The 21,400-nt window shown below is 50.4% G+C and overlaps 1 protein-coding gene across 15 annotated transcripts in view; it reads right to left on the bottom strand.

Moving 5' to 3' along the window:
* NRXN2 (neurexin 2) overlaps positions 1–21,400 on the bottom strand; it is a 118,285-nt gene that overhangs the window by 59,178 nt on the left and 37,707 nt on the right. For 13 of the 15 annotated variants that reach the window (XM_033207312.1, XM_033207309.1, XM_033207310.1 and 10 more), the window contains 3 exons: positions 12,251–12,274; positions 3,588–3,749; positions 2,394–2,832 (listed from right to left, as the gene is read on the bottom strand). In XM_033207312.1, the coding sequence (XP_033063203.1) occupies positions 2,394–2,832; positions 3,588–3,749; positions 12,251–12,274 (625 nt within the window). The remainder of the gene's footprint in view (positions 1–2,393; positions 2,833–3,587; positions 3,750–12,250; positions 12,275–21,400) is intronic. The other 2 variants (XM_033207311.1, XM_033207299.1) reach the window with 1 other exon arrangement.

The raw sequence follows: 21,400 nt of genomic DNA, 5'->3' as shown, positions 1-21,400 counted from the left end.
TGAACCCGGGAGGCGGAGGTTACAGTGAGCTGAGATCGTACCACTGCACTCCAGCCTGGGCAACAGAGTGAGACTTCATCTCAAAAAAAAAAAGAAAAGAAATAGGTCGTCAGAAATGTCCAGAATTGGTCAAGACAGGAATCCAAGGACCAGCCAGACCTGGTCCAGATTCTGGCTCCAGAGATTGGTGTGAGCTAACAGGAGTACTTCCTGAAAGCACAGAGAAGTGGAAGCCCTGCAGTGCCCTGCAAGGTTTGGGCAGACTTCCAACCTAGAGTGTTACTGACCACCTGGTGGAAACCCTGGGGCACAGAGAGCTCTGGGAAGAATTCCTGGTGCTGTCCTGAGACACAACCCGGGGATGAAACCATTTAATGTGAAGCCCGGGGGAAGCAACACTTCGAGGATGGAAGCGAAAGAAATAGAAAGCCCATGAGAAGCTGTCGTTCTCCGGGAGCCACAGGGGCCCCTCCTTCCTGCACAGGGAGGAACAGTCACTCCACCCAAACTCACAGGCCCAGCTCAGTGACAGGCGGAGGAGCACAAAAATTTAGCTGACGTTGGCCAGGTGCTGTGGCTCACGCCTGTAATCCCAGCACTTTGGGAGGCCAAGGCAGGCTGATCACCAGGACAGGAGATCAAGACCATCCTGGCTAAGATGGTGAAACCCTGTTTCTACTAAAAATACAAAAAATTAGCCGGGCGTGGTGGCGGGCGCCTGTAGTCCCAGCTACTCAGGAGGCTGAGGCAGGAGAATCGCTTGAACCTGGGAGGTGAAGGTTGCAGTGAGCTGAGATCACACCACTGCACTTCAGCCTGGGCGATAGAGCAAGACTCCGTATAAAAAAAAAAAAAAAAATTTAGCTGAGCGTTGATAAGTGCTTAAATAGGATAATGTGTCAGTTCTCATTTATATCAATTTCCCTTTCTTGGATAATTCTCTCATGCTCAACAAGATGGAGAAGAGTAAAGGAGAGAGAATCAGCAGACAGAAAACAGGAAGAGGATACAAAACACTGAAATGGAGGGTGAAGAAGAGAGTGGCTAGAAGCAACAGAAGGTTCAAGAACAGGCATCTGTTTGACCCCAGGACTCTCTGCCCTGACACTTTACTGTTCTAGAGCCCTCACTGCTAGGTGGGGGTGTGGGGCTATTCACTGTCTTTTTCACTCCGTGCTCTCCATCCCACACCAGAACAGGGGTTCTGTGACAGCAAAGATAGTCTTTTTAGTTTCCCTGCTGTCCATATCTCCAGAACCTTGGACAGCATCTGGCACACAGTGGGTGCTCAGTAACTGTTGAGTGAGTTAATTTTTTTTTTCTTCTTTTTTTTTTGGACAATCTTCCTCTGTCACCCAGGCTGGAGTGCAATGGCAGGATTTTGGCTCACTGCAACCTCCGCCTCCCAGGTTCAAGTGATTCTCCTGCCTCAGTCTCCCAATTAGCTGGGACTACAGCAGTGCACCACCATGCCTGGCTAATTTTTGTATTTTTAGTAGAGACGAGGTTTCACCATGTTGACCAGGCTGGTCTCGAACTCCTGACCTCAAATGGTCCACCCACCTCGGCCTCCCAAAGTGCTAGGATTACAGGTGTGAGCCACAGCGCCCAGCCTAGTGAGTTAGTTTTTTTTTTTTTTGTTTTTTTTTTTTTTTTTTTTTTTTTTTTTTTTTTTAAGTTGAATGGCTCTAGACAGAAGGGAGGCATGGCTGGGAAGATATATTCTCTTTTTTTTTTTTTTTTTTTTGAGACAGAGTCTGTCACCCAGGCTGGAGTGCAGTGGTGTGATCTCGGCTCACTGCAAGCTCCGCCTCCCAGGTTCACGCCATTCTTCTGTGTCAGCCTCTGAGTAGCCGGGACTACAGGTGCCCACCACCACACCTGGCTAATATTTTGTAATTTTAGTAGAGATGGGGTTTTGCCATGTTAGCCAGGATGGTCTCGATCTGACCTCACGATCTGCCCACCTTGGCCTCCTGAAGTGCTGGGATTACAGGCGAGAGGCATCACACCTGGCTGGAAGATATATTCTTAAAGGAGAATGGGGTGTCTACTCTATGTTGGCCACTGTGCTAATCCTTCTACAGGTGTGCTCTTATTTTCTCCTCTTGATGGCCCTTGTGGGATTATTCCTGCTACAGATAAGGAAATGGAGTCTCACTTGCAGCAAGTAGGGGAGCTGAGGTGTGATCCAGGTCTGACTGACATCAAATGCTGTGCTCTTTCTGCCAATGTCCAGAAAGGACAAGACGTGAGGAGGGGTGGAGGAGAGGTGGCAGGGAAGAGTATAGGAAATGGTGTAGAAGAGACCCACTGAAGAGAGACGGAGAGCATGTCAGGGCAGATGGAAAGGGGTGGCCCATGGAAGGGGAAGGGTCCAGAGGCCTCCTGACCTTTTCGCCCGTCCCTCTGGAAGTCCACGTGACACCACTCGCCATCATTGACCTTGCGGCTGGATGCCCGCAGCTTGATGCCCCCAGATCCCATGTCCAGCAGAAGATAGAGGTGGCCGTCCAAAAGCTCCATGGCAAAGTAGTCGGCCCGCTGAGCAGAGCTGTGGCTGCCAGCTCCACCCCCAGCCCGCTGGCCCTGGCTGAAGAGCAGCAGCCCGTTGGGCTCAGTGGTGCGGAAGTCTAGGGAGATGGAGCCAGTGCGCTTAGCACTCCAGCGGGGCAGCGCCACAAAGGCCTCGGGACTCTCAAAGGTCACAGGGTCCAGGGCAGCCACATCCTCACAGCGGAATGACAAGTCCCCCTGCAGCTTCATCTTGGGGTCCCCTTCCTTTGCCAGGCGGGATAGTTCCAGTTTGAAGTCATTGTTCTTATAGACCACCTGCAGGGAGGGGTGGCGTCAGGTATAAAGAATCAGAAAGCAGCTTAGGGCCTGGTCACTCCCACCCAGCAGTGAGCACCAGGGGACCCAGTCACCCACTCTTGTAGCCCCTGCTCAGTTCCACCAGACCACTCCCCTTAGGCCTCTGTTCCGGAGCTTCAGGCACAGAGGCTGTGAACAAGCACCTCCCTTGCCTGTCCTGTCCTGTCTTCTGGCCCAGCAGGAGCACAGTGACTTGCCCTGTGGGCTCTCAGTGCCCACTAAATTGCAGTTCATAATAATGACAAGGCCACTGATATGTGGTAGCCATTTTCTACTTGATGAAGTATGTTCACTTACACTGTCATGTGCGCCTCACAACCTTATGAAGTAGGCACTGACTACCCATCTACAGAGGAGGAAACTCAGCATTAGACAGTCAAGTAACTTGACCACAGTCACAGAACCAATGAGTGGAAGAGCTGGGACTCAAGCAAAGGTTTTTAGTCTTCACACCCAGCATTCTTTCCTCTGTTCCACAGCTGCCTTTGAGGGTCCTTTATGAGGATGGGGGTTTCTAAGGCTCAAGGAAACGAGAGGGGAGAAGCTTCTTAATGGGGTCAGTGGGCCTTAGGTTTTAAAAAGGGGGTGTCTCCCACCATGGTCTTGGAAGCAACAGAGGACCCAGACACCTAGCCAGGTCAGACTAAGTCACACTGAAGACAGGAGCCAAAGGGCTCCTGAACGGCCTGCAGCCCCTCCCTAGCCCTACTCACGTCCTTGAGGCAGCCCATGAAGTTGTTGCTGACGGGCGAGCCTGGCAGGTCAGCTGTGTTGGGGCTGCCCCCAATGTAGAAGAAGTCATCAGAGCCCAGCATGGTGTAATCCTCCTGCGTGTAGCCTGTGGTGGTCAGGATCCCGTCCACCGAGATGGTCACCTGCCCAGCCCAGGAGGGAGGGAGAAAGACAGGAGACAACCAACATCAAATCCCTAGGAAGAGCTACGGCTGGGCAAAGGAGGGGCCAGAGGGCAGCAGGGGAGGGGGAACCCCATTTTTATGTCTGCTTGTCTTGGAGAAGGAACAGTGGGGGAAGAGAGGGAATGAGGAAAAGGAAGCAGCACAAGATTTGATGGTTTCATGGTGGGCTAAGACCTGCCCTCTGGCCCCCAGCTCAGCAGGCAGGAGCCTGAAGGGTACTTGGAGAGCTCCCCATGAGGTCCCCCAAGAAGTTGTTCCTGGAAGGCACTCTGAACAAGAATGTGGGCTCCAGGACGGATCCCCCATTCTGGGGCATAGGATGGGTGCAGATGGCATCCTCACTTTTCTTCTCCTGAAGGTACTCTCTGGATACACACATGACTTCAGAACTTCTTTCAAAAGTGTGCCAGAGAATGGTGTTCCCCGGACCTTGGTGGCTTAGACTCACCTGCAGCCCTCTCCGCTGGGTGCTGGGAAGCCTTTCAGTCTGAACCCAGTAGGGAGATGGAAGATAGCAGTGTGAGGACCAGGAACTCAGATATTCCTAGAAAGACTTGAAACTTTCTGGGGTTGCCCATCGTGGCTGATTTCTACCCCTGCTGCCCAGTCTCCGGGTTTGTACTTCTAGCCCTTTCCTGAGTCTGTCTCTTGGCTCCTCAGATCTCCTTATATTCAGGTCACTCTCTTGCCTCCAAAGGAGAGGGAGCTCTTTAGCTACATTAGTCCACTCTTCCTTCTTCCTATCTAATTGCCTTGTCTACGAACACCACCAGAGTTACTCCAGGAAGTCAGGGCCAGCTTAGGGAACAGAGGGGGATAGAGCTAACCTCATGAATACCTTGCCCCTGGGCTGAAAGTTCAGTAAGAAAGCAGGATGAGTGGGAATGGGGGAGTACTTGGTGTTCCAGGAGGCACGGGTGCTCAGCGATGGCCTGGAGAATGCAGAAGTGATCTTAGGTGGGGCGGGGCAGGGCGTGACAAGGACAGAAAACTCTCTGACTTCCCCAGTCTCCCCAGGCAAATGTCCACCTAGTCTCCAAAAAATCTAACTCTACAAGCAGCCCACAAGGGTTCAAGACATCCAAAACGGTTATGGGAGAAGGGCCAAGGGCTATGAGACCATGAGCCCCTACTCTAGGAAGGCAGTGGTTTGGGAAGGTCAGCTGGGAAAGAGGGCAGAGCTCTGCAGGGTCAATAGGAAGCTGGCTCAGGGTTAGCCCAACACTGTGTTTCCACAGGCCACAGCTCACCCCATTTCTCATTCCCCAAGAGTGCCTCAGCACCCTCTTTCAGGAGCAGTCTAGAGATTGGGGCCTTCCAGTCACATCCTATGCCCTCCTCACCCACACCAGTCTATATGCACATGCCACCAGCCATCTTCCAGCGACTGGTCTCCAGGGGTCCATAGTCTCAGTGGGTGAGCGGAGGAACTCCAAAGGGACATGAGCAGAACTGGGGTAAGGGAGCTTCCTGCCTTCCCAGGACTCCCGAATCCCCCTTGTGCTTGGCTGGAGCCTTGCAGCGTATAGGGTAGAGCTGAGCCCCACTCTCCACCTCCTGGGAACCATCAAACCTTGTGCTGGGGTAACTAGGTTCAAGAGCAGAAGGTAAGGGGGTGTCTTTGTGGAAAGGGGCAGTCTGAAAGCTTTTGAATCTTATTTGAGGGGAGGGCCAGTCATTACCATTTATTTCTTCTTCCCTCCACCCCACCCTAAGGCTGGGAAGTAGGGGTCTGGGTAGAAAAGGGAAGGGTCAAAGTATTAGTCACAAAAACATGCAAACGAGATTAGACCTGGCAGAGAGGGGCTGGAGAAAGGGAAGAAGGAACCGGGATGAAAGGTCAGGGATAAGACAGGGAGTGGGCAATAGGCTGAACGGGCCTCCCTGGGACAAATTCAACTCCATCCAGCCCTCCACCTCCACTCTCCCTGATGCTGCACTGAGAGACCAGGAACTGGGCTGCTGATTACTTCCTGTGCCTAAGTCTGGTCACCCCAACTGGTCAGCTCCTGAGGGGTAGGCACCAGCCTGACATGTCCCTGTAACCCCACTAATCTGAACATAATCCAGGGTATACAGCACACAGCTATTAAAGATCATCTTATGACCCAGGGCCACATAGCTGGCATCTCCATCTATGAACCTAACACCTAGGGAGCCTGTGACTTTGGTGACAGAAACTCAAGTGCACTCCTGCTTCAGTGCAGGGAAAGGGCTCTGCTGGTCCCAAAGCTCCCCAGGAAGAGAATCTCCTCTTTTGGTCCCCAGCCCACCTGAGCCCCTCAGCTGTGTCCTCCCTCCCTGACCTCAGAAGCCAGGGCACCAGCCACTGGCCATCTCCCTCACCCTATGGGCTCTCTCTATCCCACTCCATTTGCCAAAGTCACCCTCCCTTTGCCCTCTCAGACTTAGACGAGGTGATAGTGTGGGGTAGAGAGGAGGAAATACCCTCCTCAGTTTCCCTCCTGACTGGGCACAATCTCACCTTGCCCCCCTGGGCTTTTTGCAGATCACTCCCATGTGCTTCCTACTGGGAAAGGGCTGCCTTAATCACCCTCTTATGGCCCAGGGCTGGGCCTGGGGGTGGGGTAGCAGGAGGAAGGACAACATAAGGAAGTACCCTGAGGAAGGGGATCAGCCAGAGGTGGGGAGTAGAGGGAGAAAGTGGGGATGGGTTCTGGGTGGAAAGGAAGCCAAGGGTAGAGGGAATGGAGGAAGGTCTCTGGGGAAGGCAAGGAGGGAGATGACTTAGATTAGTAAAATCCGACTGTTCCCTCAGACAAATCAAAGTCCAGACACAAAAATGGCAGGTTCGTTAGTAAAAGCAGGAAACAGGGGAATAATTCCCCCGGTCCCCCTCCACCCCAGGGGTTCATGATGCCCCTGCCCCCCAACCCCCCCCACGCATCTTCTGGAAGGGGTGGGGCCGGTGGGGGAGGAGGGAAAGGAGGGGGTCGTGCAACACAGAACAGCCACTGCAGCTGGACACATGCAGGTTAGAGGAGCAGGGTGAGTGCTAGGCCCAGCAGGACAGGCCAGAGAAAGGCAGCCAGGTAAGAAGGTGTGCAGGGCAGGGGCATTGGGAGGAGCAGAGATGGAGGCGACAGAGCTATGGGGTGCAGGTAGGGAGAGAGCTTCCTTCCGATGATGAGGGGAAAAGAGAGGAGTGACCACTAGGACAGAGACACTTTAAGGGTTGAAAAAGAAAGAGAAAAGACATTTGACTCTACTGTCCTCATAAGCAGGCGACCCAAGACTCATTCCACCACTCATTCGCCACTGATCACCAATCCCCAGACACACCTGCGTACGTACCACATCCTACCCAAGGCAGTGAGACGTTCCAGCTGTCTCCTTCCAAACAGCAGCACTGAGACATAGCAGAGTGTCTGCACCCAACCCATGCCAACCCACTCAACACAGACAAGCAAGCCAAGTGGGTACTGAACTGGCCAAGGGGAATGAGCCAGGGCTTCTGCCCTGGAAGAGTTGTGTCCAGCCAGAGGAGAAGGGAGAGGGTGCAGAGGCAGCAGGAGCCCACGGCCCAGCCCCCACTGTGCTCCCCAGAAGCAGAGAGGCTGGATGGAGGTGGCCACAAGGGGCAGCCTGTGACTTGGGTGGGCTCTCAGCCCTCCCTGCTGACCCCACTTCTCTTTCTGCTCCACGCACCTCCCCTGTGGCAGGCTGTGCAGGATACGAAACTAGGTCCTGGCCATAAATAACTCCACATTGGTGGGCACTTCATGCCCACCATGCCTTAGGAAGAAAGGCTGAGGAAGAGGGGAAGTATCCTTCTGCCATCTTCTGAAGCCTTTCTCAGTTGCCTGTGATGATCACAGGGTCACTGACCTCCTTGGGAGGGGGACTTATTCTGGGGAGAACAAGACGGAGGGCAGGTATTTTTAACTTGTGGGCAAGTTGACTGAGCTAGGGAGATTCCAAGTCCCTTGATATTGTGTGCAAAACTGCCTCCGTGGGCTTTTTTCCTGTGAGAGTCCATTGCTGTCATCAAATTCTCAAAGGTATCCAAGAGCCAAAGGTGGTTAAGAGCAACTAGTCTAGGAGAAAGGTCCTGGCATCCCCTTAGGATTGAGTGGGTGGAAATAAGGGACAAAGACAAAGGGGAAGAAAGGGTCTCCAGGCTGAGTGAGGTACTGCAAGTCCTGCTGAGGGTTTGGGTTAGCTACCTGTTCAATGAGAGGGCAGAAACTAACCAGAGACTCGGGCTGGGAAGATACACCACGAAGATGGACTGAACCGGCAGGCACAGCCCTGTCGTGAATCCTGAGGTCTGGATTTGATAGTTTGGGAATAGAGAGGAAAGATATCAGGTCAGAAATCCTGGGCTCTCATTCAGGCTTTATCCTTTTCCAAAACAATCCCATTTTACCTCTGACTCTCATCTGTGAGAGGAGTTTAACAACTTCTGAGGCTCCCATTTCTTCCAGGCTTACGCTGAGCATCAAATGAGAAAACTGAAGTGAAACTCCTCCATATCTGGCTATGTGACCCTAGACAAGGTGCTTTCTCTGGGCTTCAGCTTTCCCCATCTGTTAACTGGGAACAGTCTCTGCCTGCTACGTGCAACCCAGGCATTCATCAAGTTTAAATGATATTCGAAAGAGGAAAGCTATATAAAGACTCCCAGTGTGTGTACAAAGAGCTATCATTATTTTTACAAGCAAACTCCATTAGCCTGATCACACCTAATCCAAACTTCTCAACCTTCTCAAGGTTGGCCTTTTTGCTTTATATCCACCCTCTCCCCGAAGAAGAAGTCCTCAAACAACATGAAAAGAGTCCATATAAATGAGTTAGTAAAAATAAACTGGAAACTAACCAAAACCTGTCTTGGGAATCAGAACACATTGAACCCTGTTACAAGGCCTCAGACTCTGGTCTTGGCCGGAAAGAGCTGATTCCTAGTACAGGTTTATGAAGGTCTATGAGGCCACCAAAAGGCAAACAGATCTGTTTACCAGTCAGTATTGCTCATGCAGGAAAGTACAGACTTTAGAGACTCAGAATTGGGCAGATACTTTCCTTTTCAGGGCTGAAACAAGAGAGTATTGTTTACTTTTGTTTGTTTGTTTTGTGTGTGTGTCTGTTTGTTTTAGAGATAGGGTCTTGTTTGTTTGTTTGTTTATTTTAGAGATGGTGTCTTGCCAGGGCACAATGGCTCATGCCTGTATCCTAACACTTTGGGAAGCCGAGGTGGGTGGAATGCCTGAGCTCAGGAATTCGAGACCAGCCTGGGCAACATGGTGAAATCCTGTCTCTACTAAAAATACAAAAAATTAGCCAGGTATGGTGGCGTGCACCTGTAGTCCAAGCTACTCGGGAGGCTGAGGCATGAGAATTGCTTGAACTCAGGAGGCAGAGGTTGCAGTGAGCCGAGATCACGTCACTTCATTCCAGTGTAGGCAACAGGGCCAGATTCTATCTCAAAAAAAAAAAAAAAAGAGGGGAGGGGGGTCTTGCTATGTCACCCAGGCTAGACTTGAACTCCTGGGCTCATGCAATCTTCCCATCTCAGCCTTGAGTAGCTGAGATTACAGGTTCATAGCTGGTTGTCGGCTTCTTCTTTTTGTTTTGTGTTTTGTTTTGTTCTGTTTTGTTTTGTTTTGGAGATGGAGTTTTACTCCTGTTGCCCAGGCTGGAGTGCAGTGGCGCGATCTCGGTTCACTGCAACCTTGGCCTCCCAGGTTCAAGTAATTCTCCTACCTTAGCCTCCTGAGTAGCGGGGATTACAGATGCCCATCACCACACCCGGCTATTTTTTTGTATTTTTAGTAGAGACAGGGTTTCACCATGTTGGCCAGGCTGGCCTTGAACTCCTGGACTCAGGTGATCCACCCGCCTCAGCCTCCCAAAATGCTGGGATTACAGGAGTGAGCCACCGCACCCAGCAGGTTGTTTCCTTCTTAACCAACTTAACCACCTCAGCCTCAAGTAGCTGGGATTACAGGTGCCTAGCTGGTTGTTGCTTCTTAACCAATTTAATCAAGTCATTCATCTTTCCTCCTCTTCTCCAGCCCAATTCCTGAAGCATTCTAGGGTTTCACACAGTTATTTTGGGACTGATTCTTAAGAAGAGATAGTAATAGGATCTCCAGTGGGCCAGAGATGTTATATTCTCCAGGGTTTGCTATGGAAGAGAATCATTTCTTTACAAAACATCCCTGCCCTGGAAACACTGAGACAATCAGTTAACATTTTATAAAGCTTAGTAACATTACAATTTCCTTTACAGAGTACAAATGTTTTCACTTCTATTACTCTACTTGATCTTCACACTGATTCCATGTAGTAGGCAATGCAGGTATATTACCCCTATTAGCCCATTTGGTAGATAAGGAAACTGAGCTTTAGTAGACTCAACCCACGTGGTCAATTTTTAACCACATTGAGGCTAGATGGAAAGTCTGCTGGGTCCTAATTCTAGGATGGTATTACCCAGAGGCTTGGGGTGTACCACATGGCTTGATCTTGCCTCCCTTCTGTCCCCAAAGTCACAGGTTCGCTATCTAGTGAAGCACCATAAAGAAAGTTCCAAATGGCCAGCTCCTGACAGGTACTCAATGGCCTGGCCTGAGCCGGGCAGGTAGCAGCTAACTCCTAGAAGTAGCAGCTGGAGGAACAAGAAACCTGGCACTGTATGCCCCATTGGAACACCAAGACCACTGGGAGTGGTAACCTGAGATCTTAAATTGGGGAGGGCTGGAATGGCTTTGGCCATGGGCACTAGTCTATATGGGTACAGGAAAACATGGACCCGCAAAAGTTCAGGAAAAGCCAGATGTAGCCTCAGAGGTAGAGCCTCCTAGGAAAGTGGGGGAGACACTCACATTGGGAGCCCCAACTGTCACGCTTCCCTCCTCACCAGCCAGTCATGCAAACCTGGGTGGATGGGCAGCCCAGGCAGCTGCCCCAAGCAGCACCGGCCCCATGGGAGCAGACACGTCCATCTGCAGGGTCCCCAGCCTGGTGTTCAATCACTCTGCATTATTAATAGGCGATGACTAACCGGCTGCTGCTGCAGAGCCAGGACTGGGCAGGCACGAGGGAATCCCAGGGGATGGCACGCAGCAAGGCCTGCGGGCACACACTCTGAGGCAAAGCAAGGAGCAAAGAGCTAGCCCCAGTTCCTTCCCTGTTCCTGCCTGCCATGGCACTGCGACTGAAGGGCCAGTCCCCACAGTCCACCTCCACACAGAGTCCTCACCAGGCTCAAAAACCTACACAGTCACGCAGCCCCCAGCTCACACCAGCTCACACATGGAGAGTCACCAGCAGAGCCTCGCACATACACGGTACAGCTTCCCACTAACACCCCAAAATGTCACGCCAACATTTACACACAGTCACACCCACACACCAACACACACCAGCTGCATTTACACAGACACCCACACCAACACTCACCAGGACTGAGCCCAACCCAAACAGAGGAACTCGGTGACAAGGACAACCAATGCTGCCCCTTCTTACCCCTGCAGGCCTCCTCCTCTCACTCCCCTCAACAGGAAAGGAAACCAGCCCCTGTCAGAGGCCATGCGGGGCAGGCAGTGGGCAGAGAGGGCAGGGGGTGAGGGGAAGGAAGACAGTGTGAAACACAGTGTTAGTCAGAGCAGCGGAGCAGTTGCAGGGAACTGGACGCTATCCCTGGTCGGGGGAAAAGACCATTCATGCCATGCAAAATGTGGGGGACATGGAACCAGGAACTCTCAAGGCTGAGAAGTGAGGGAAGGGACGGCACCTTTCCTGGAGCAGCCAGCATGGGGCAGCCCCCAAACTGCTATGAACTGATGATTTGCATGAGGTCTGGACTGATCTCAGGCAGCTCCGCATCTCCCAAGGCCATGCCCCCCACCCCTGGGAACCCACCCCGCTGGCTGCCACTGGAGGTCTCACCCCCAGCCCCCTTCCCAAACTTGAGGGGCCCTGTCCAGGGAGCTGACAGTGAGCAGAGCATAGCATGTCATGGGATGGTGTTTTCCATGGATTTTCAGGGGACCAAGAAACTAAATCAAAGAGAAAAAACAAGGGAGGGGAGGGAAAAGAACAAAATAAAGCAATAGAAATAAGAAGCCTGGCATCGGGGCTGGTCTAACCAGAGCCGATGAACATGGGGCCTGCCCCCAGGTCTCTCTGGCCAGGAATCTGAATTCAGGAGTTAGGGATTACAGCAGGGACAAGCCAAATTCCTCGATTTCCATTTGTCTTTTGTATTTCAGTTTGGACCAAAAAAGAAAGAAAAGGGAAAGAGGGAAACTAAAAGAGAAGCAAAATCTAAAGATTGTCCAGGACGCAAAAAAAAATTGGAAGAGCAAAACAACCAAAAAACCAAACAGGGAGAGGAAACAAAAGAGGGAGAATCGAACAGTTAAAAAAACCCACGGCAAACCAAACGGTAAGACAATTAGAGTGATATCTACCAGATAATGCAGTTTGTTTACCATAGCGTGTCCAATCCCTGCGTGCTTCACCGGAGATATGGGGGGATGGGGAGGAGGGGGATGTCAAAAAACAACAACAAACACAACAACAAAAGAACAGAATGAAAAGAAAAGAAAAATAAAATGACCAACTGTGAAACTCAAGGAAGGAGGAAAAAATATATATCTATATATATTTGGTTGTTTGTTCCAACCCTCCCACCTTAGGTTCAGTGAAAGTATTTGCTTAAAGAAAATTAAATTGTAATGGGGGGAGGAGAAATAAAACACACACAAAAATTAAGTCCCCTCTTCTCCCCATCCCTCCCCCATCCCTCCTCTGGATTCCTCTCCCCGCTCATCCCCTCCCCGAAGAAGAGCCGTCTGCAGAGAAGGGGAACAGTTAGAGACCTTGGTTAGTAGAGAAGAAAACAACAAAAGAACTGGACCAAGAAACCAAAGACTTAAAGATGGCCGACATTCCGCAGATGAGACAGAAAGGTTAGTTCGGTTTTTCATTCATACCTTGCCCCACCTGTCCCTGCCCATCCCTTGGTCCCCTGGGTTATAAGCGCGTTAGTAACACACACAGAGTCGGCAACGGGGTTTTCCAACAGAGGGTGAGAGAGGGAAGGCAGGGGATTAAGAAGCAGACCCAATTATGCAGTATTAGTAAGTCCTATCAGCTGAAATGTTAGAGAGTTTAGGGGAAGGAAGGGAGGGAACAAGGGCTGTGAGGAGGATTGGGCTATTGGTTGGAGCCATGGACTTACAGGTTTGTTGGCTAACTGATCAACCAGATGGCTTTCCAGAGAACTGGCTAAAGAGCGAGTTGGTGCTGGCCAACTGGCTGACCAGTGGCCATGCCGGGTCAATGGATTAACCAGTTGGTGATGGGCCAGCTGGCTATCAGGCTGGAAGAAGAGTGGGCATCACCCCTGGAGAATCAAAGGACTGGCAAGAATGAGAGGCAATTTCATTTTGGAGGCAAAAGGAAGGGGTTCCCAAGGAGCATAGGAGGGACCATGGATGCCTGCTTTTCCTGGGGATGGAGAATACGCAAATCGATCCTGAGAGTCACTGAGGAGAGGGGCAGCTCCTCTGTTTTTGGTTTTTGTTTTTGTTTTTTTTTTCTTCTCATCCTTAAGAAAGGAAGAGAGAGTAAGTCGCCACCAGCACAGGGAAAAGGAAATGTTGCCCTCCATGGGCTGGCAGATGGCTCATACATTATATCAAATTATTGCAGACCCTCCTCCCTCTCCTCCCCATCTCCCACCCATAGCCAACTCCTCCCACATGTCCACCTTGACTTTTCAGAACTTTCACCAAAAGTTCTCCAGGCTCTTCAATCACCCCAACCCCATTCTCTTACTCTCCGGGCTATTGTCCCTCCCAGAATCAAGTGCCCACCACCACCACCTCTACCAGTCTCTAGAATTGGTAAGGCCATCCCGGCAGCACAGCCTCCTTTCATGTACACCCATAAACCCCTGAGTCTCCATTCCCCAGAGCCAGCACCAGAAATTCACTCCCCTACACCCATAAAAAGGAACCTCTAAAATCCCTGACTTTTCCCTAAGCTATAAGCGCACTCTTTCTACCCTAGTCTCTAGTGTCCCCACTCTCATGTGGCTCTAAGTTCATTTTCTCTTCTCATTGCCACAGACAGCAGCAACAACCACCTTCCAAATTATCCCTGTCTTTGGGGAGGACATGTCAGAGGCACTGAGGCAGCTTTACTTAAGAGTATTAGAGATGGAGGGACATTATTGCTTGATGCCTGTTAAATACTAAACCCCAGAGAGTGTGATTGTGAGAAGGAGAGGTATTCTAGGGACAGATCCATTAGTTAGAGAGTTGTTATAACCAGTGGGCACAGGACTAATTCAGTAAGATAATGAATAAGGGCCTCGTATAATTAAAAATAACAGAATTCAATATTTAGCAGCCAGAAGAAGTGCTGAATAACCAGTATTAATTATTAGTGATGCAGAAGCAGTTTACATAGCAAGAGAAGAGTCTAATTGCAGGTGCAGTGATGGGAGCCAGGGGATAGCGTGTGATAAGAGGATTAGTACTGGCGGCTGGTAGGACTGTCATGAAATGAAGAGGCCAACTAGTCAGAACAAGGAACAATTAGCTTCAGGGCAGCTAAACAACCAGACCCAAAAAGGTAAGTGTTGTCTGGTTTCACTGCCCTAGTCAAACAAGGCAGGAAGAAAAAGGCATTGGAGGTAAAAATCCAACTACTACTCTTTGAGTTAGAACTGGTTGTGGAGAATAAAATAAGATTTAAATGTTTTCAACTTTAAGAAGAAGATTCCATTTTAACAAGCAGAACAGCAAATTAAGAATCAGGATTGATGGTGGGGTGCGGTGGCTCACGCCTGTAATCCCAGCACTTTGGGAGGCTAAGGCGGGCAGATCACGAGGGCAGGAGATCAAGACCATCCTGGCTAATATGGTGAAACCCCATCTCTACTAAAAATACAAAAAATTAGCAGGGCGTGGTGGCAGGTCCCTGTAGTCCCAGCTACTCGGGAGGCTGAGGCAGGAGAATGGTGTGAACCTGGGAGGCGGAGCTTACAGTGAGCCGAGATCACGCCACTGCACTCCACCCTGGGCGACAGAGCGAGACTGTCTCAAAAAAAAAAAAAAAAAATCAGGACTGAGAAGAAAGAGATGTGAGTTCTAACCCTTGGGCCTTCCACAAATTTGATGAGAGATCCAGCTTTCCTCTTAAAAATAGTAGGGTTGGAGTAGATGAGATGGGGCCCCTCTAGACCTAGGGATTATGGATCCAGACCCAGTCCAATGGAGATCATGCTTATGGGGGCAATTGTCGTGAAATTCTAGAATGCAGCTTCCACTGGAACCCATTCCTGGTGGCCTGGGACACAGCACAGGGAAGGGGTACACAGCAGCCTAGGCCTTCCCAATGGCCAGGATCTGGAGAGCTGAGGCTTCAGAATAACAGATGAGCAACAAAGGCTTTATCCCACTCACAGAAACAGCTAGAGAGCTCCTGGAGCCTAGGAGCACAAGCATGACAACACATGATGAATGAGAAGGGTATCAAAGTCACAGAGGGGAGAAGTTAGGCATCATATCAAGTGGTCATTTTTACCAAGTCTTTCTGACTCAAACACCAGCTCTAGGAATTCACCAGGCAGAAAGGAGAGCCTCAGGACAAAACTATACCCCATCTCTACCTTGAAATCTGAGTGTAGCTCCAGCCTGCTCAAGAAAGCCAAGAGAGGGGAATATTTACATAAATCATAAAAATCTGGGGTGAAGACAATCTGTGGAACTTGAGTAAAAGAAGCTCAAGACAAAGAGAAGAGGAACCCACTTCACTTGCACATAAGAGGGACCCATTTTTCAGAGATACAAGCAGAACATTGAAATGGCTTCAAGATCTGAGAACATCCAGGCCGGGCGCGGTGGCTCAAGCCTGTAATCCAGCACTTGGGAGGCCGAGACGGCGGATCACGAGGTAGGAGATCGAGACCATCCTGGCTAACACGGTGAAAACCCGTCTCTACTAAAATACAAAAACTAGCCGGGCGAGGTGGCGGGCGCCTGTAGTCCCAGCTACTCGGGAGGCTGAGGCAGAGAATGGTGTAAAACCCGGGAGGCGGAGCTTGCAGTGAGCTGAGATCCGGCCACTGCACTCCAGTCCGGGCGACAGAGCGAGACTCCGCCTCAAAAAAAAAAAAAAAAAAAAAAAAAAAAAAAAAAAAAAAAGATCTGAGAACATCCAAGAATGACAGAAGCACAGGACAAACCCCAGCCTCCTTTGCATTTTGCACCAATGACAACAACGAGGCCCTCACTTGGAAGCAAAGGATCAGAGTGGTTTCAAAGTCAGACTTCCAACTCTACCACTTCCTAACTGGATAACCTTGAGCAAGTTCTTTAACGTTCTGTGTCTTCTTTTTCTCATCAGTAAAATGGGAATAACATCTCCACCTCACAGAGTTGTCATAAAAATTAGGTGAGTTAGTAAAAAGAAATGAGATCTTTGAGGCCAGGGGCTAGTGGGGAGAGACGTTACAGTGTGATCTGAGAAGTACTGTGACAGAAAGATAAAGCCCTGAGGAAATTTAGAGGAGTGACCAAGAGAGGTGTTCTTCTGGTCTTGTAAAGTGAATTAGGGTCGGGCGCAGTAGCTCATGCCTGTAATCCCAGTACTTTGGGAGGCTGAGGTAGGTGGATCACTTGAGGTCAACAGTTCAAGAGCAGCCTGGCCAACATGGTGAAACCCCGTGTCTATTAAAAATACAAAAATTAGCCGGGCATGGTGGCAGGAACCTGTAAGCTCAGCTACTGAGGCAGGAGAATCGCTTGAACCTGGGAGGCAGAGGTTGCAGTGAGCCGAGATTGCGCCACTGCACTCCAGCCTGAGAGACAAAGTGAGACTCTATTGCCAAAAAAAAATTAAATAAAATAAGTAAAAAAGTGAATTGGAGGGTTTTTTCCCAAGAGGACAAGAAGTAGTTCAGTGCTCACGTGAAGTAGTTAGATCTGCTACTTTTGGACATGGGTCCTCGCGTCCAAAACCTTACCAGTTGTCTTCAAGAAAGAGACCAAATGGATCAGAAAAAAACTACTAGGAAAACAACTACAAACACTCAATAGTTGCTGGTATTAAGCCACCAATTTTCTTACCATCTAGAAGTACAGATAAGGAATGAACACAAATATTGACAACACAGGCAGAATGTGACGAGAGGGCTCAAATACACGTTTCCAAGGGCTCAAAGAACATAGCCAAGAAGGAAGGTTGGCTGGAGGAATGGATCAAGGAAGGTTTTATGAAGATGGTGGCATTTAAGCTGGGCTTGAAGGATTGAAAAAAAACACAACTAATTCGTGCCAGGTACAGTGTTGAGTGTTTTAAGGCAATACCCCAGTTAGTCATCAAAAGGCTCATTCTCACTTTGCTGATGAGGAGCTGAAGCTCACAGAAGTTGTATAACTTGCCTAAAAGCACTCAAACTATTGGCAGAGCTGGGATTTGAACCTGGTCTTTCTGACTCAAACCTCAGATCTAGGATTTCACCAGGCAGAAAGGAGGGCAAATGAGTGGTGTCTGTAGGAGAACTGTGAAAACAAAGGGAAAAACTAAGAAAGCTGGCATGGATGAGTATGGAGAACAGCACAGCAGGCCCTGAGACAGGATGTATGCCATGCCAGAGAGGGAGAAAGGCCTGGGCAGGAAGGAGAGGAAAGGAATCTAATTGCCTGATGGACTCCACCCCTGGGGACTCCATCCTTAGGGGAATGCGTTCCTAAGGAAGGCATTCCTAGACTCCCAGGGGTCTCCTCGTCCTTAGTGACTCCATCCTTGGGGACTGCATGCTTGGGGACTCCATCTTTGGAGGACTACATTCTTGGTGGACTCCACCCTTGAAGACCGCATGTTTGTGGACTCCATCCTCGAGGACTGCATCCTTGGTGGACTCCAACCTTGGGGATTCCATTCTTGGGGATTCCATCTTTGGCTATTCCATCCTTGGGGACTCCATCCTTGGCAGATTCCATTCCTGAGGACTGCATCTTTAGGGTACTCTGCCCCTGGGGGACTCCATTACTGGGGAATCCATCCTTGGGGACTCCATTCTTGGGGACTCCATCCTCGGCAGACTCTATCCTTGGGGACTGTATCTTTAGGGGACTCTATCCTTAGGGACTCCATCCCTAGGAGAATGCATCCTTAGGAGACTCCATCCTTGGGGACTGCATCCTTGGGGACCACATCTTTGAGGGACTCCATCCTTGAGGACTGCATCCTTGGCGACTCCATTTCTGGGACCTGGAGGAGCTCCTGAAAGCCTCTGCACCAAGGAGAGGAGTTATCCAAGCTGGGCAGGAGGAAGCACCATGTGATATTTGGATAGCCAGCTTGTCTTCCAAGTTTGGTGCTGGCTAATGAGGAAATGGGTTTGCACACTGCTTGCATGGTGGTGGGAGGCAGTTGGGAAGCATACTGGGTATGGGAGGAGAGTGGGCCCAGGATTTAAAATAGACCTCGGGGAATCCTCAGAGGTAATAATTCCTGCCAAGATCCTCCAAGAGACACCTCCAATCACAGTGACCTCAAAGGCTGGATTTGAAAGGAGAGAAAGGAGAGAGCGAGACACTGTCTCATCAGGTGCCCCTGGTCCTAACTGCTATGTTCTGAGAGCCTCTAGATGATTCCAGGGATAATTACCAAGTCCAAGGGAAAAAGGGAAATTCTGCCTCCTTCCAATCTTTGGAGCTGGCCTTTGACCCACTCCCATGGCTGCAGAAGCAAAGGGAATGGAGACCCGCTCAGTGCTTGTTCTCAGGCAGGTCCTCCCCAGAAGGCCATCTCCCTGGCCATTCTAATCAAATGAGAAAAATAACCTGGAAACCACAGTGTTCTCAGATCCTGGCCCTCTATCCAATTAAGGCTGAAGACAGATGTCATTTCTCCCTGTCCTTGCTCCTGGCCCACCAAATGTGGGGGAGACAGAATATTGATTCAAATCACTCCACCCATCATCACCCTTCTTATCACATAAGTGTTGTTCTAATCCCAGGATGTCACCCAGACACTATAAAAACTTGATTGAGGCCGGGTGTGGTGGCTAATGCCTGTAATCCCAGCATTTTGGGAGGCCAAGGCAGGAGGATCATTTGAGGTCAGGAGTTCGAGACCAGCCTGGCCAATATGGTGAAACCCCATCTCTACTAAAAATACAGAAATTAGTTAGGCATGGTAGCAGGCATCTGTAATCCCAGCTACTCGGGAGGCTGAGGCAGGAGAATCACTATAACCTGGGAGACGGAGGTTGGAGTGAGCCAAGATCATGCCACTGCACTCCAGCCTGGACAACAGACTGAGACTCCGTCTTTAAAAAAGAAAGGAAGGGAGGGAGGGAAGGAAGGAAGGAAGGAAGGAAACTTGGTTGAGCAGGGCTTCTCCATATCAGCACTACTGATATTTGGGGTCAGATAATTCTTGGTTATGAGGGCTATCCTGTAAACTGTAGGGTGTTCAGCATCATCCTGGCCTCTAACCATGAGATGACAGTGGCACCCCCAAGTTACGACAGCCCAAAATGTCTCCAGATGTTACCAAATGTCTCCCAGGGAGCACAACACGATTGAGTGACTGAGAAACACTGCTCGAGGGACACAAGATCCAATAAATTACTCTTTGAGGCCAGGAAAAACAGGCCCATGAAGGGCCCGGTGAGGATGAACTTGGCCACAGTCTAGGCCTTGAGTGAGGGCAGTGGAGCCAGAGCATGGCTCTGAGGCTGACCTCCCCCTAGTAGCCATGATGACCAAGAGAGGACTGCTTGTCTGCAGCTCCAACACTTCATATTTATGGGTGTGGACTGGAGTCAAGAAACTCCCCCAGAATCCCTTTTTAAAGAGAATGCCCAATCAAAGTCTTTAAGCAGACACCCTCTGTGGACCTCAGGACCTGCTTTAGGGTCCATATGACCTGCCTCTGCTCTGAGCTCTCTGCTAGAACAATCCAGGGGAAGAGGTTTCCATCAGTTACCAGCTTGGACTCTGGACTACGGGAACCCCAGGAAGAAGCAACCAAGGGTCACTGTCTACACTCAGCACTACTGAGGCCGAGTGTCTCCTCCTCTGTGTGGCTTTCCCACCTCCCCTAGCCACAGACCTCTCCCTCGTCTTGGGTATCACTCTAGTCATAGGATGTTTAAGGTTTCTGCTGTTCACTTGGCACTGGCATGGCTTTGCTCTAGTCACTTTTAACAGACTCATCTTGTCTCCTCAAGAGCTGAACTCCTGGAAGGGCAGGGACCATGTCTTTTTTTCCCCCCTCTGTTCCCAGTATGGATGTGCCATGTATTTTTTGGTCATATGATGCATGGGGACTCTGAACTTGGAGCATCTTGCCGAAGTCAGTACCAGGTGACAGCACTGGTCATAGAGACAGCAAAGCGAGCAGAAAGCACCAGAGTCCTCCATACTCCCCAACAAAATGTGTGTGGCATCTGAAACTGTCACAAATGCACATGACACACTCAGGTGCACTCGGTAATGACAACACGGGACAGCCCTCTGATTGGGTAAAGGGATGATTTGACAAGAAGAGGAGTCCTGCATTGAGGAGTGACTCCACCAAGCATGTCACTCTGTGAAACTCAGGGGCCACTAAGAATAGGCACATTAGTAGGAGCCCGGCTGCAACAGGTAGTGGCAGGTCTAAGGAAAAGCAGAAGGACTAGCCACTACGTTCTCCTGGCAAGGAGGAGTGGCATTAATGAGGAGGTATCCCCACTAGATCATCATCCATGGTGTGAAATCAGAACAGGTAAGACGAGTGGGAGGCCAGCCAAGATCCTGAGCCCACTGACGAGCCTTTCAGTGGGAGGAAGGGGAGGAGAAGGAGGATGACAGGAGGAGAGACAAGGAAAGTTAGCCACCACACCGATAGAACCAGGAAGTTCAGAGAAGATAACTAGGAAGAGACTGGCCAGAGGCCTTGGGAAAGGAGAAGAGGACCACTGCTAAGAGGAACTGTCTGGTGGGAGCATCTGGGAACAGGAGCTCCTGTCTGCAGGAGCCAACGCAGGAAGGTCTCTGAGCACCTGTATGGGCTTGCCCAGGAGCTAGAGGAGGCAGAAAGCAAGCCATGGATGCTGGGAGGGCCTGGCAGCCCTCCCAAGGGCTGAAAGAAAGAGAAGGAAAAGAAGTCCTGCCTAGAGGAGATAAGGGGCCAAGCCCCCTCTCTGGTCCTGCTCTCTGTCACCCACCTGCTATGCCACCACCTCACTGGCTCCATCTCTGCCTCTGCCCTAAAAAGTCCTCAGCTGGGGGCAGAACACATCCTGCCCCCACACATAACACAGGCTTGCCTTCATGCTTTGCTGCCCAAGTGTTGGGACACCCTCATCTTCTCCACCAGGCCAAAGCCAGCCCACTCCACAGAACCCCCTCCCCACCCCCTGGCATCCAGGCACACCCATTCAGGCACTGGCTCACTCCTCCCATCTCCTGAATTGCCCTCCTGCTAAATCACCTGATTTCTTAGCCCCAGTCCTTGAAAGCCCAGCTGCTCCCAACAATCTGAGCCCAGTCCTTCCCCTACCCTCAGGATCCTGCCCAGGGGCAGCTCTGGAGCCTCCTCCTAGCTCAGTTCCCTGGTCTCTGAAGCCT

The sequence above is a fragment of the Trachypithecus francoisi genome, unplaced genomic scaffold, assembly GCF_009764315.1.
Source record: "Trachypithecus francoisi isolate TF-2019V2 unplaced genomic scaffold, Tfra_2.0 Lachesis_group8, whole genome shotgun sequence".
In the NCBI taxonomy this organism is placed as follows: domain Eukaryota; kingdom Metazoa; phylum Chordata; class Mammalia; order Primates; family Cercopithecidae; genus Trachypithecus; species Trachypithecus francoisi.
This window is presented reverse-complemented; position numbering and strand designations above follow the sequence as displayed.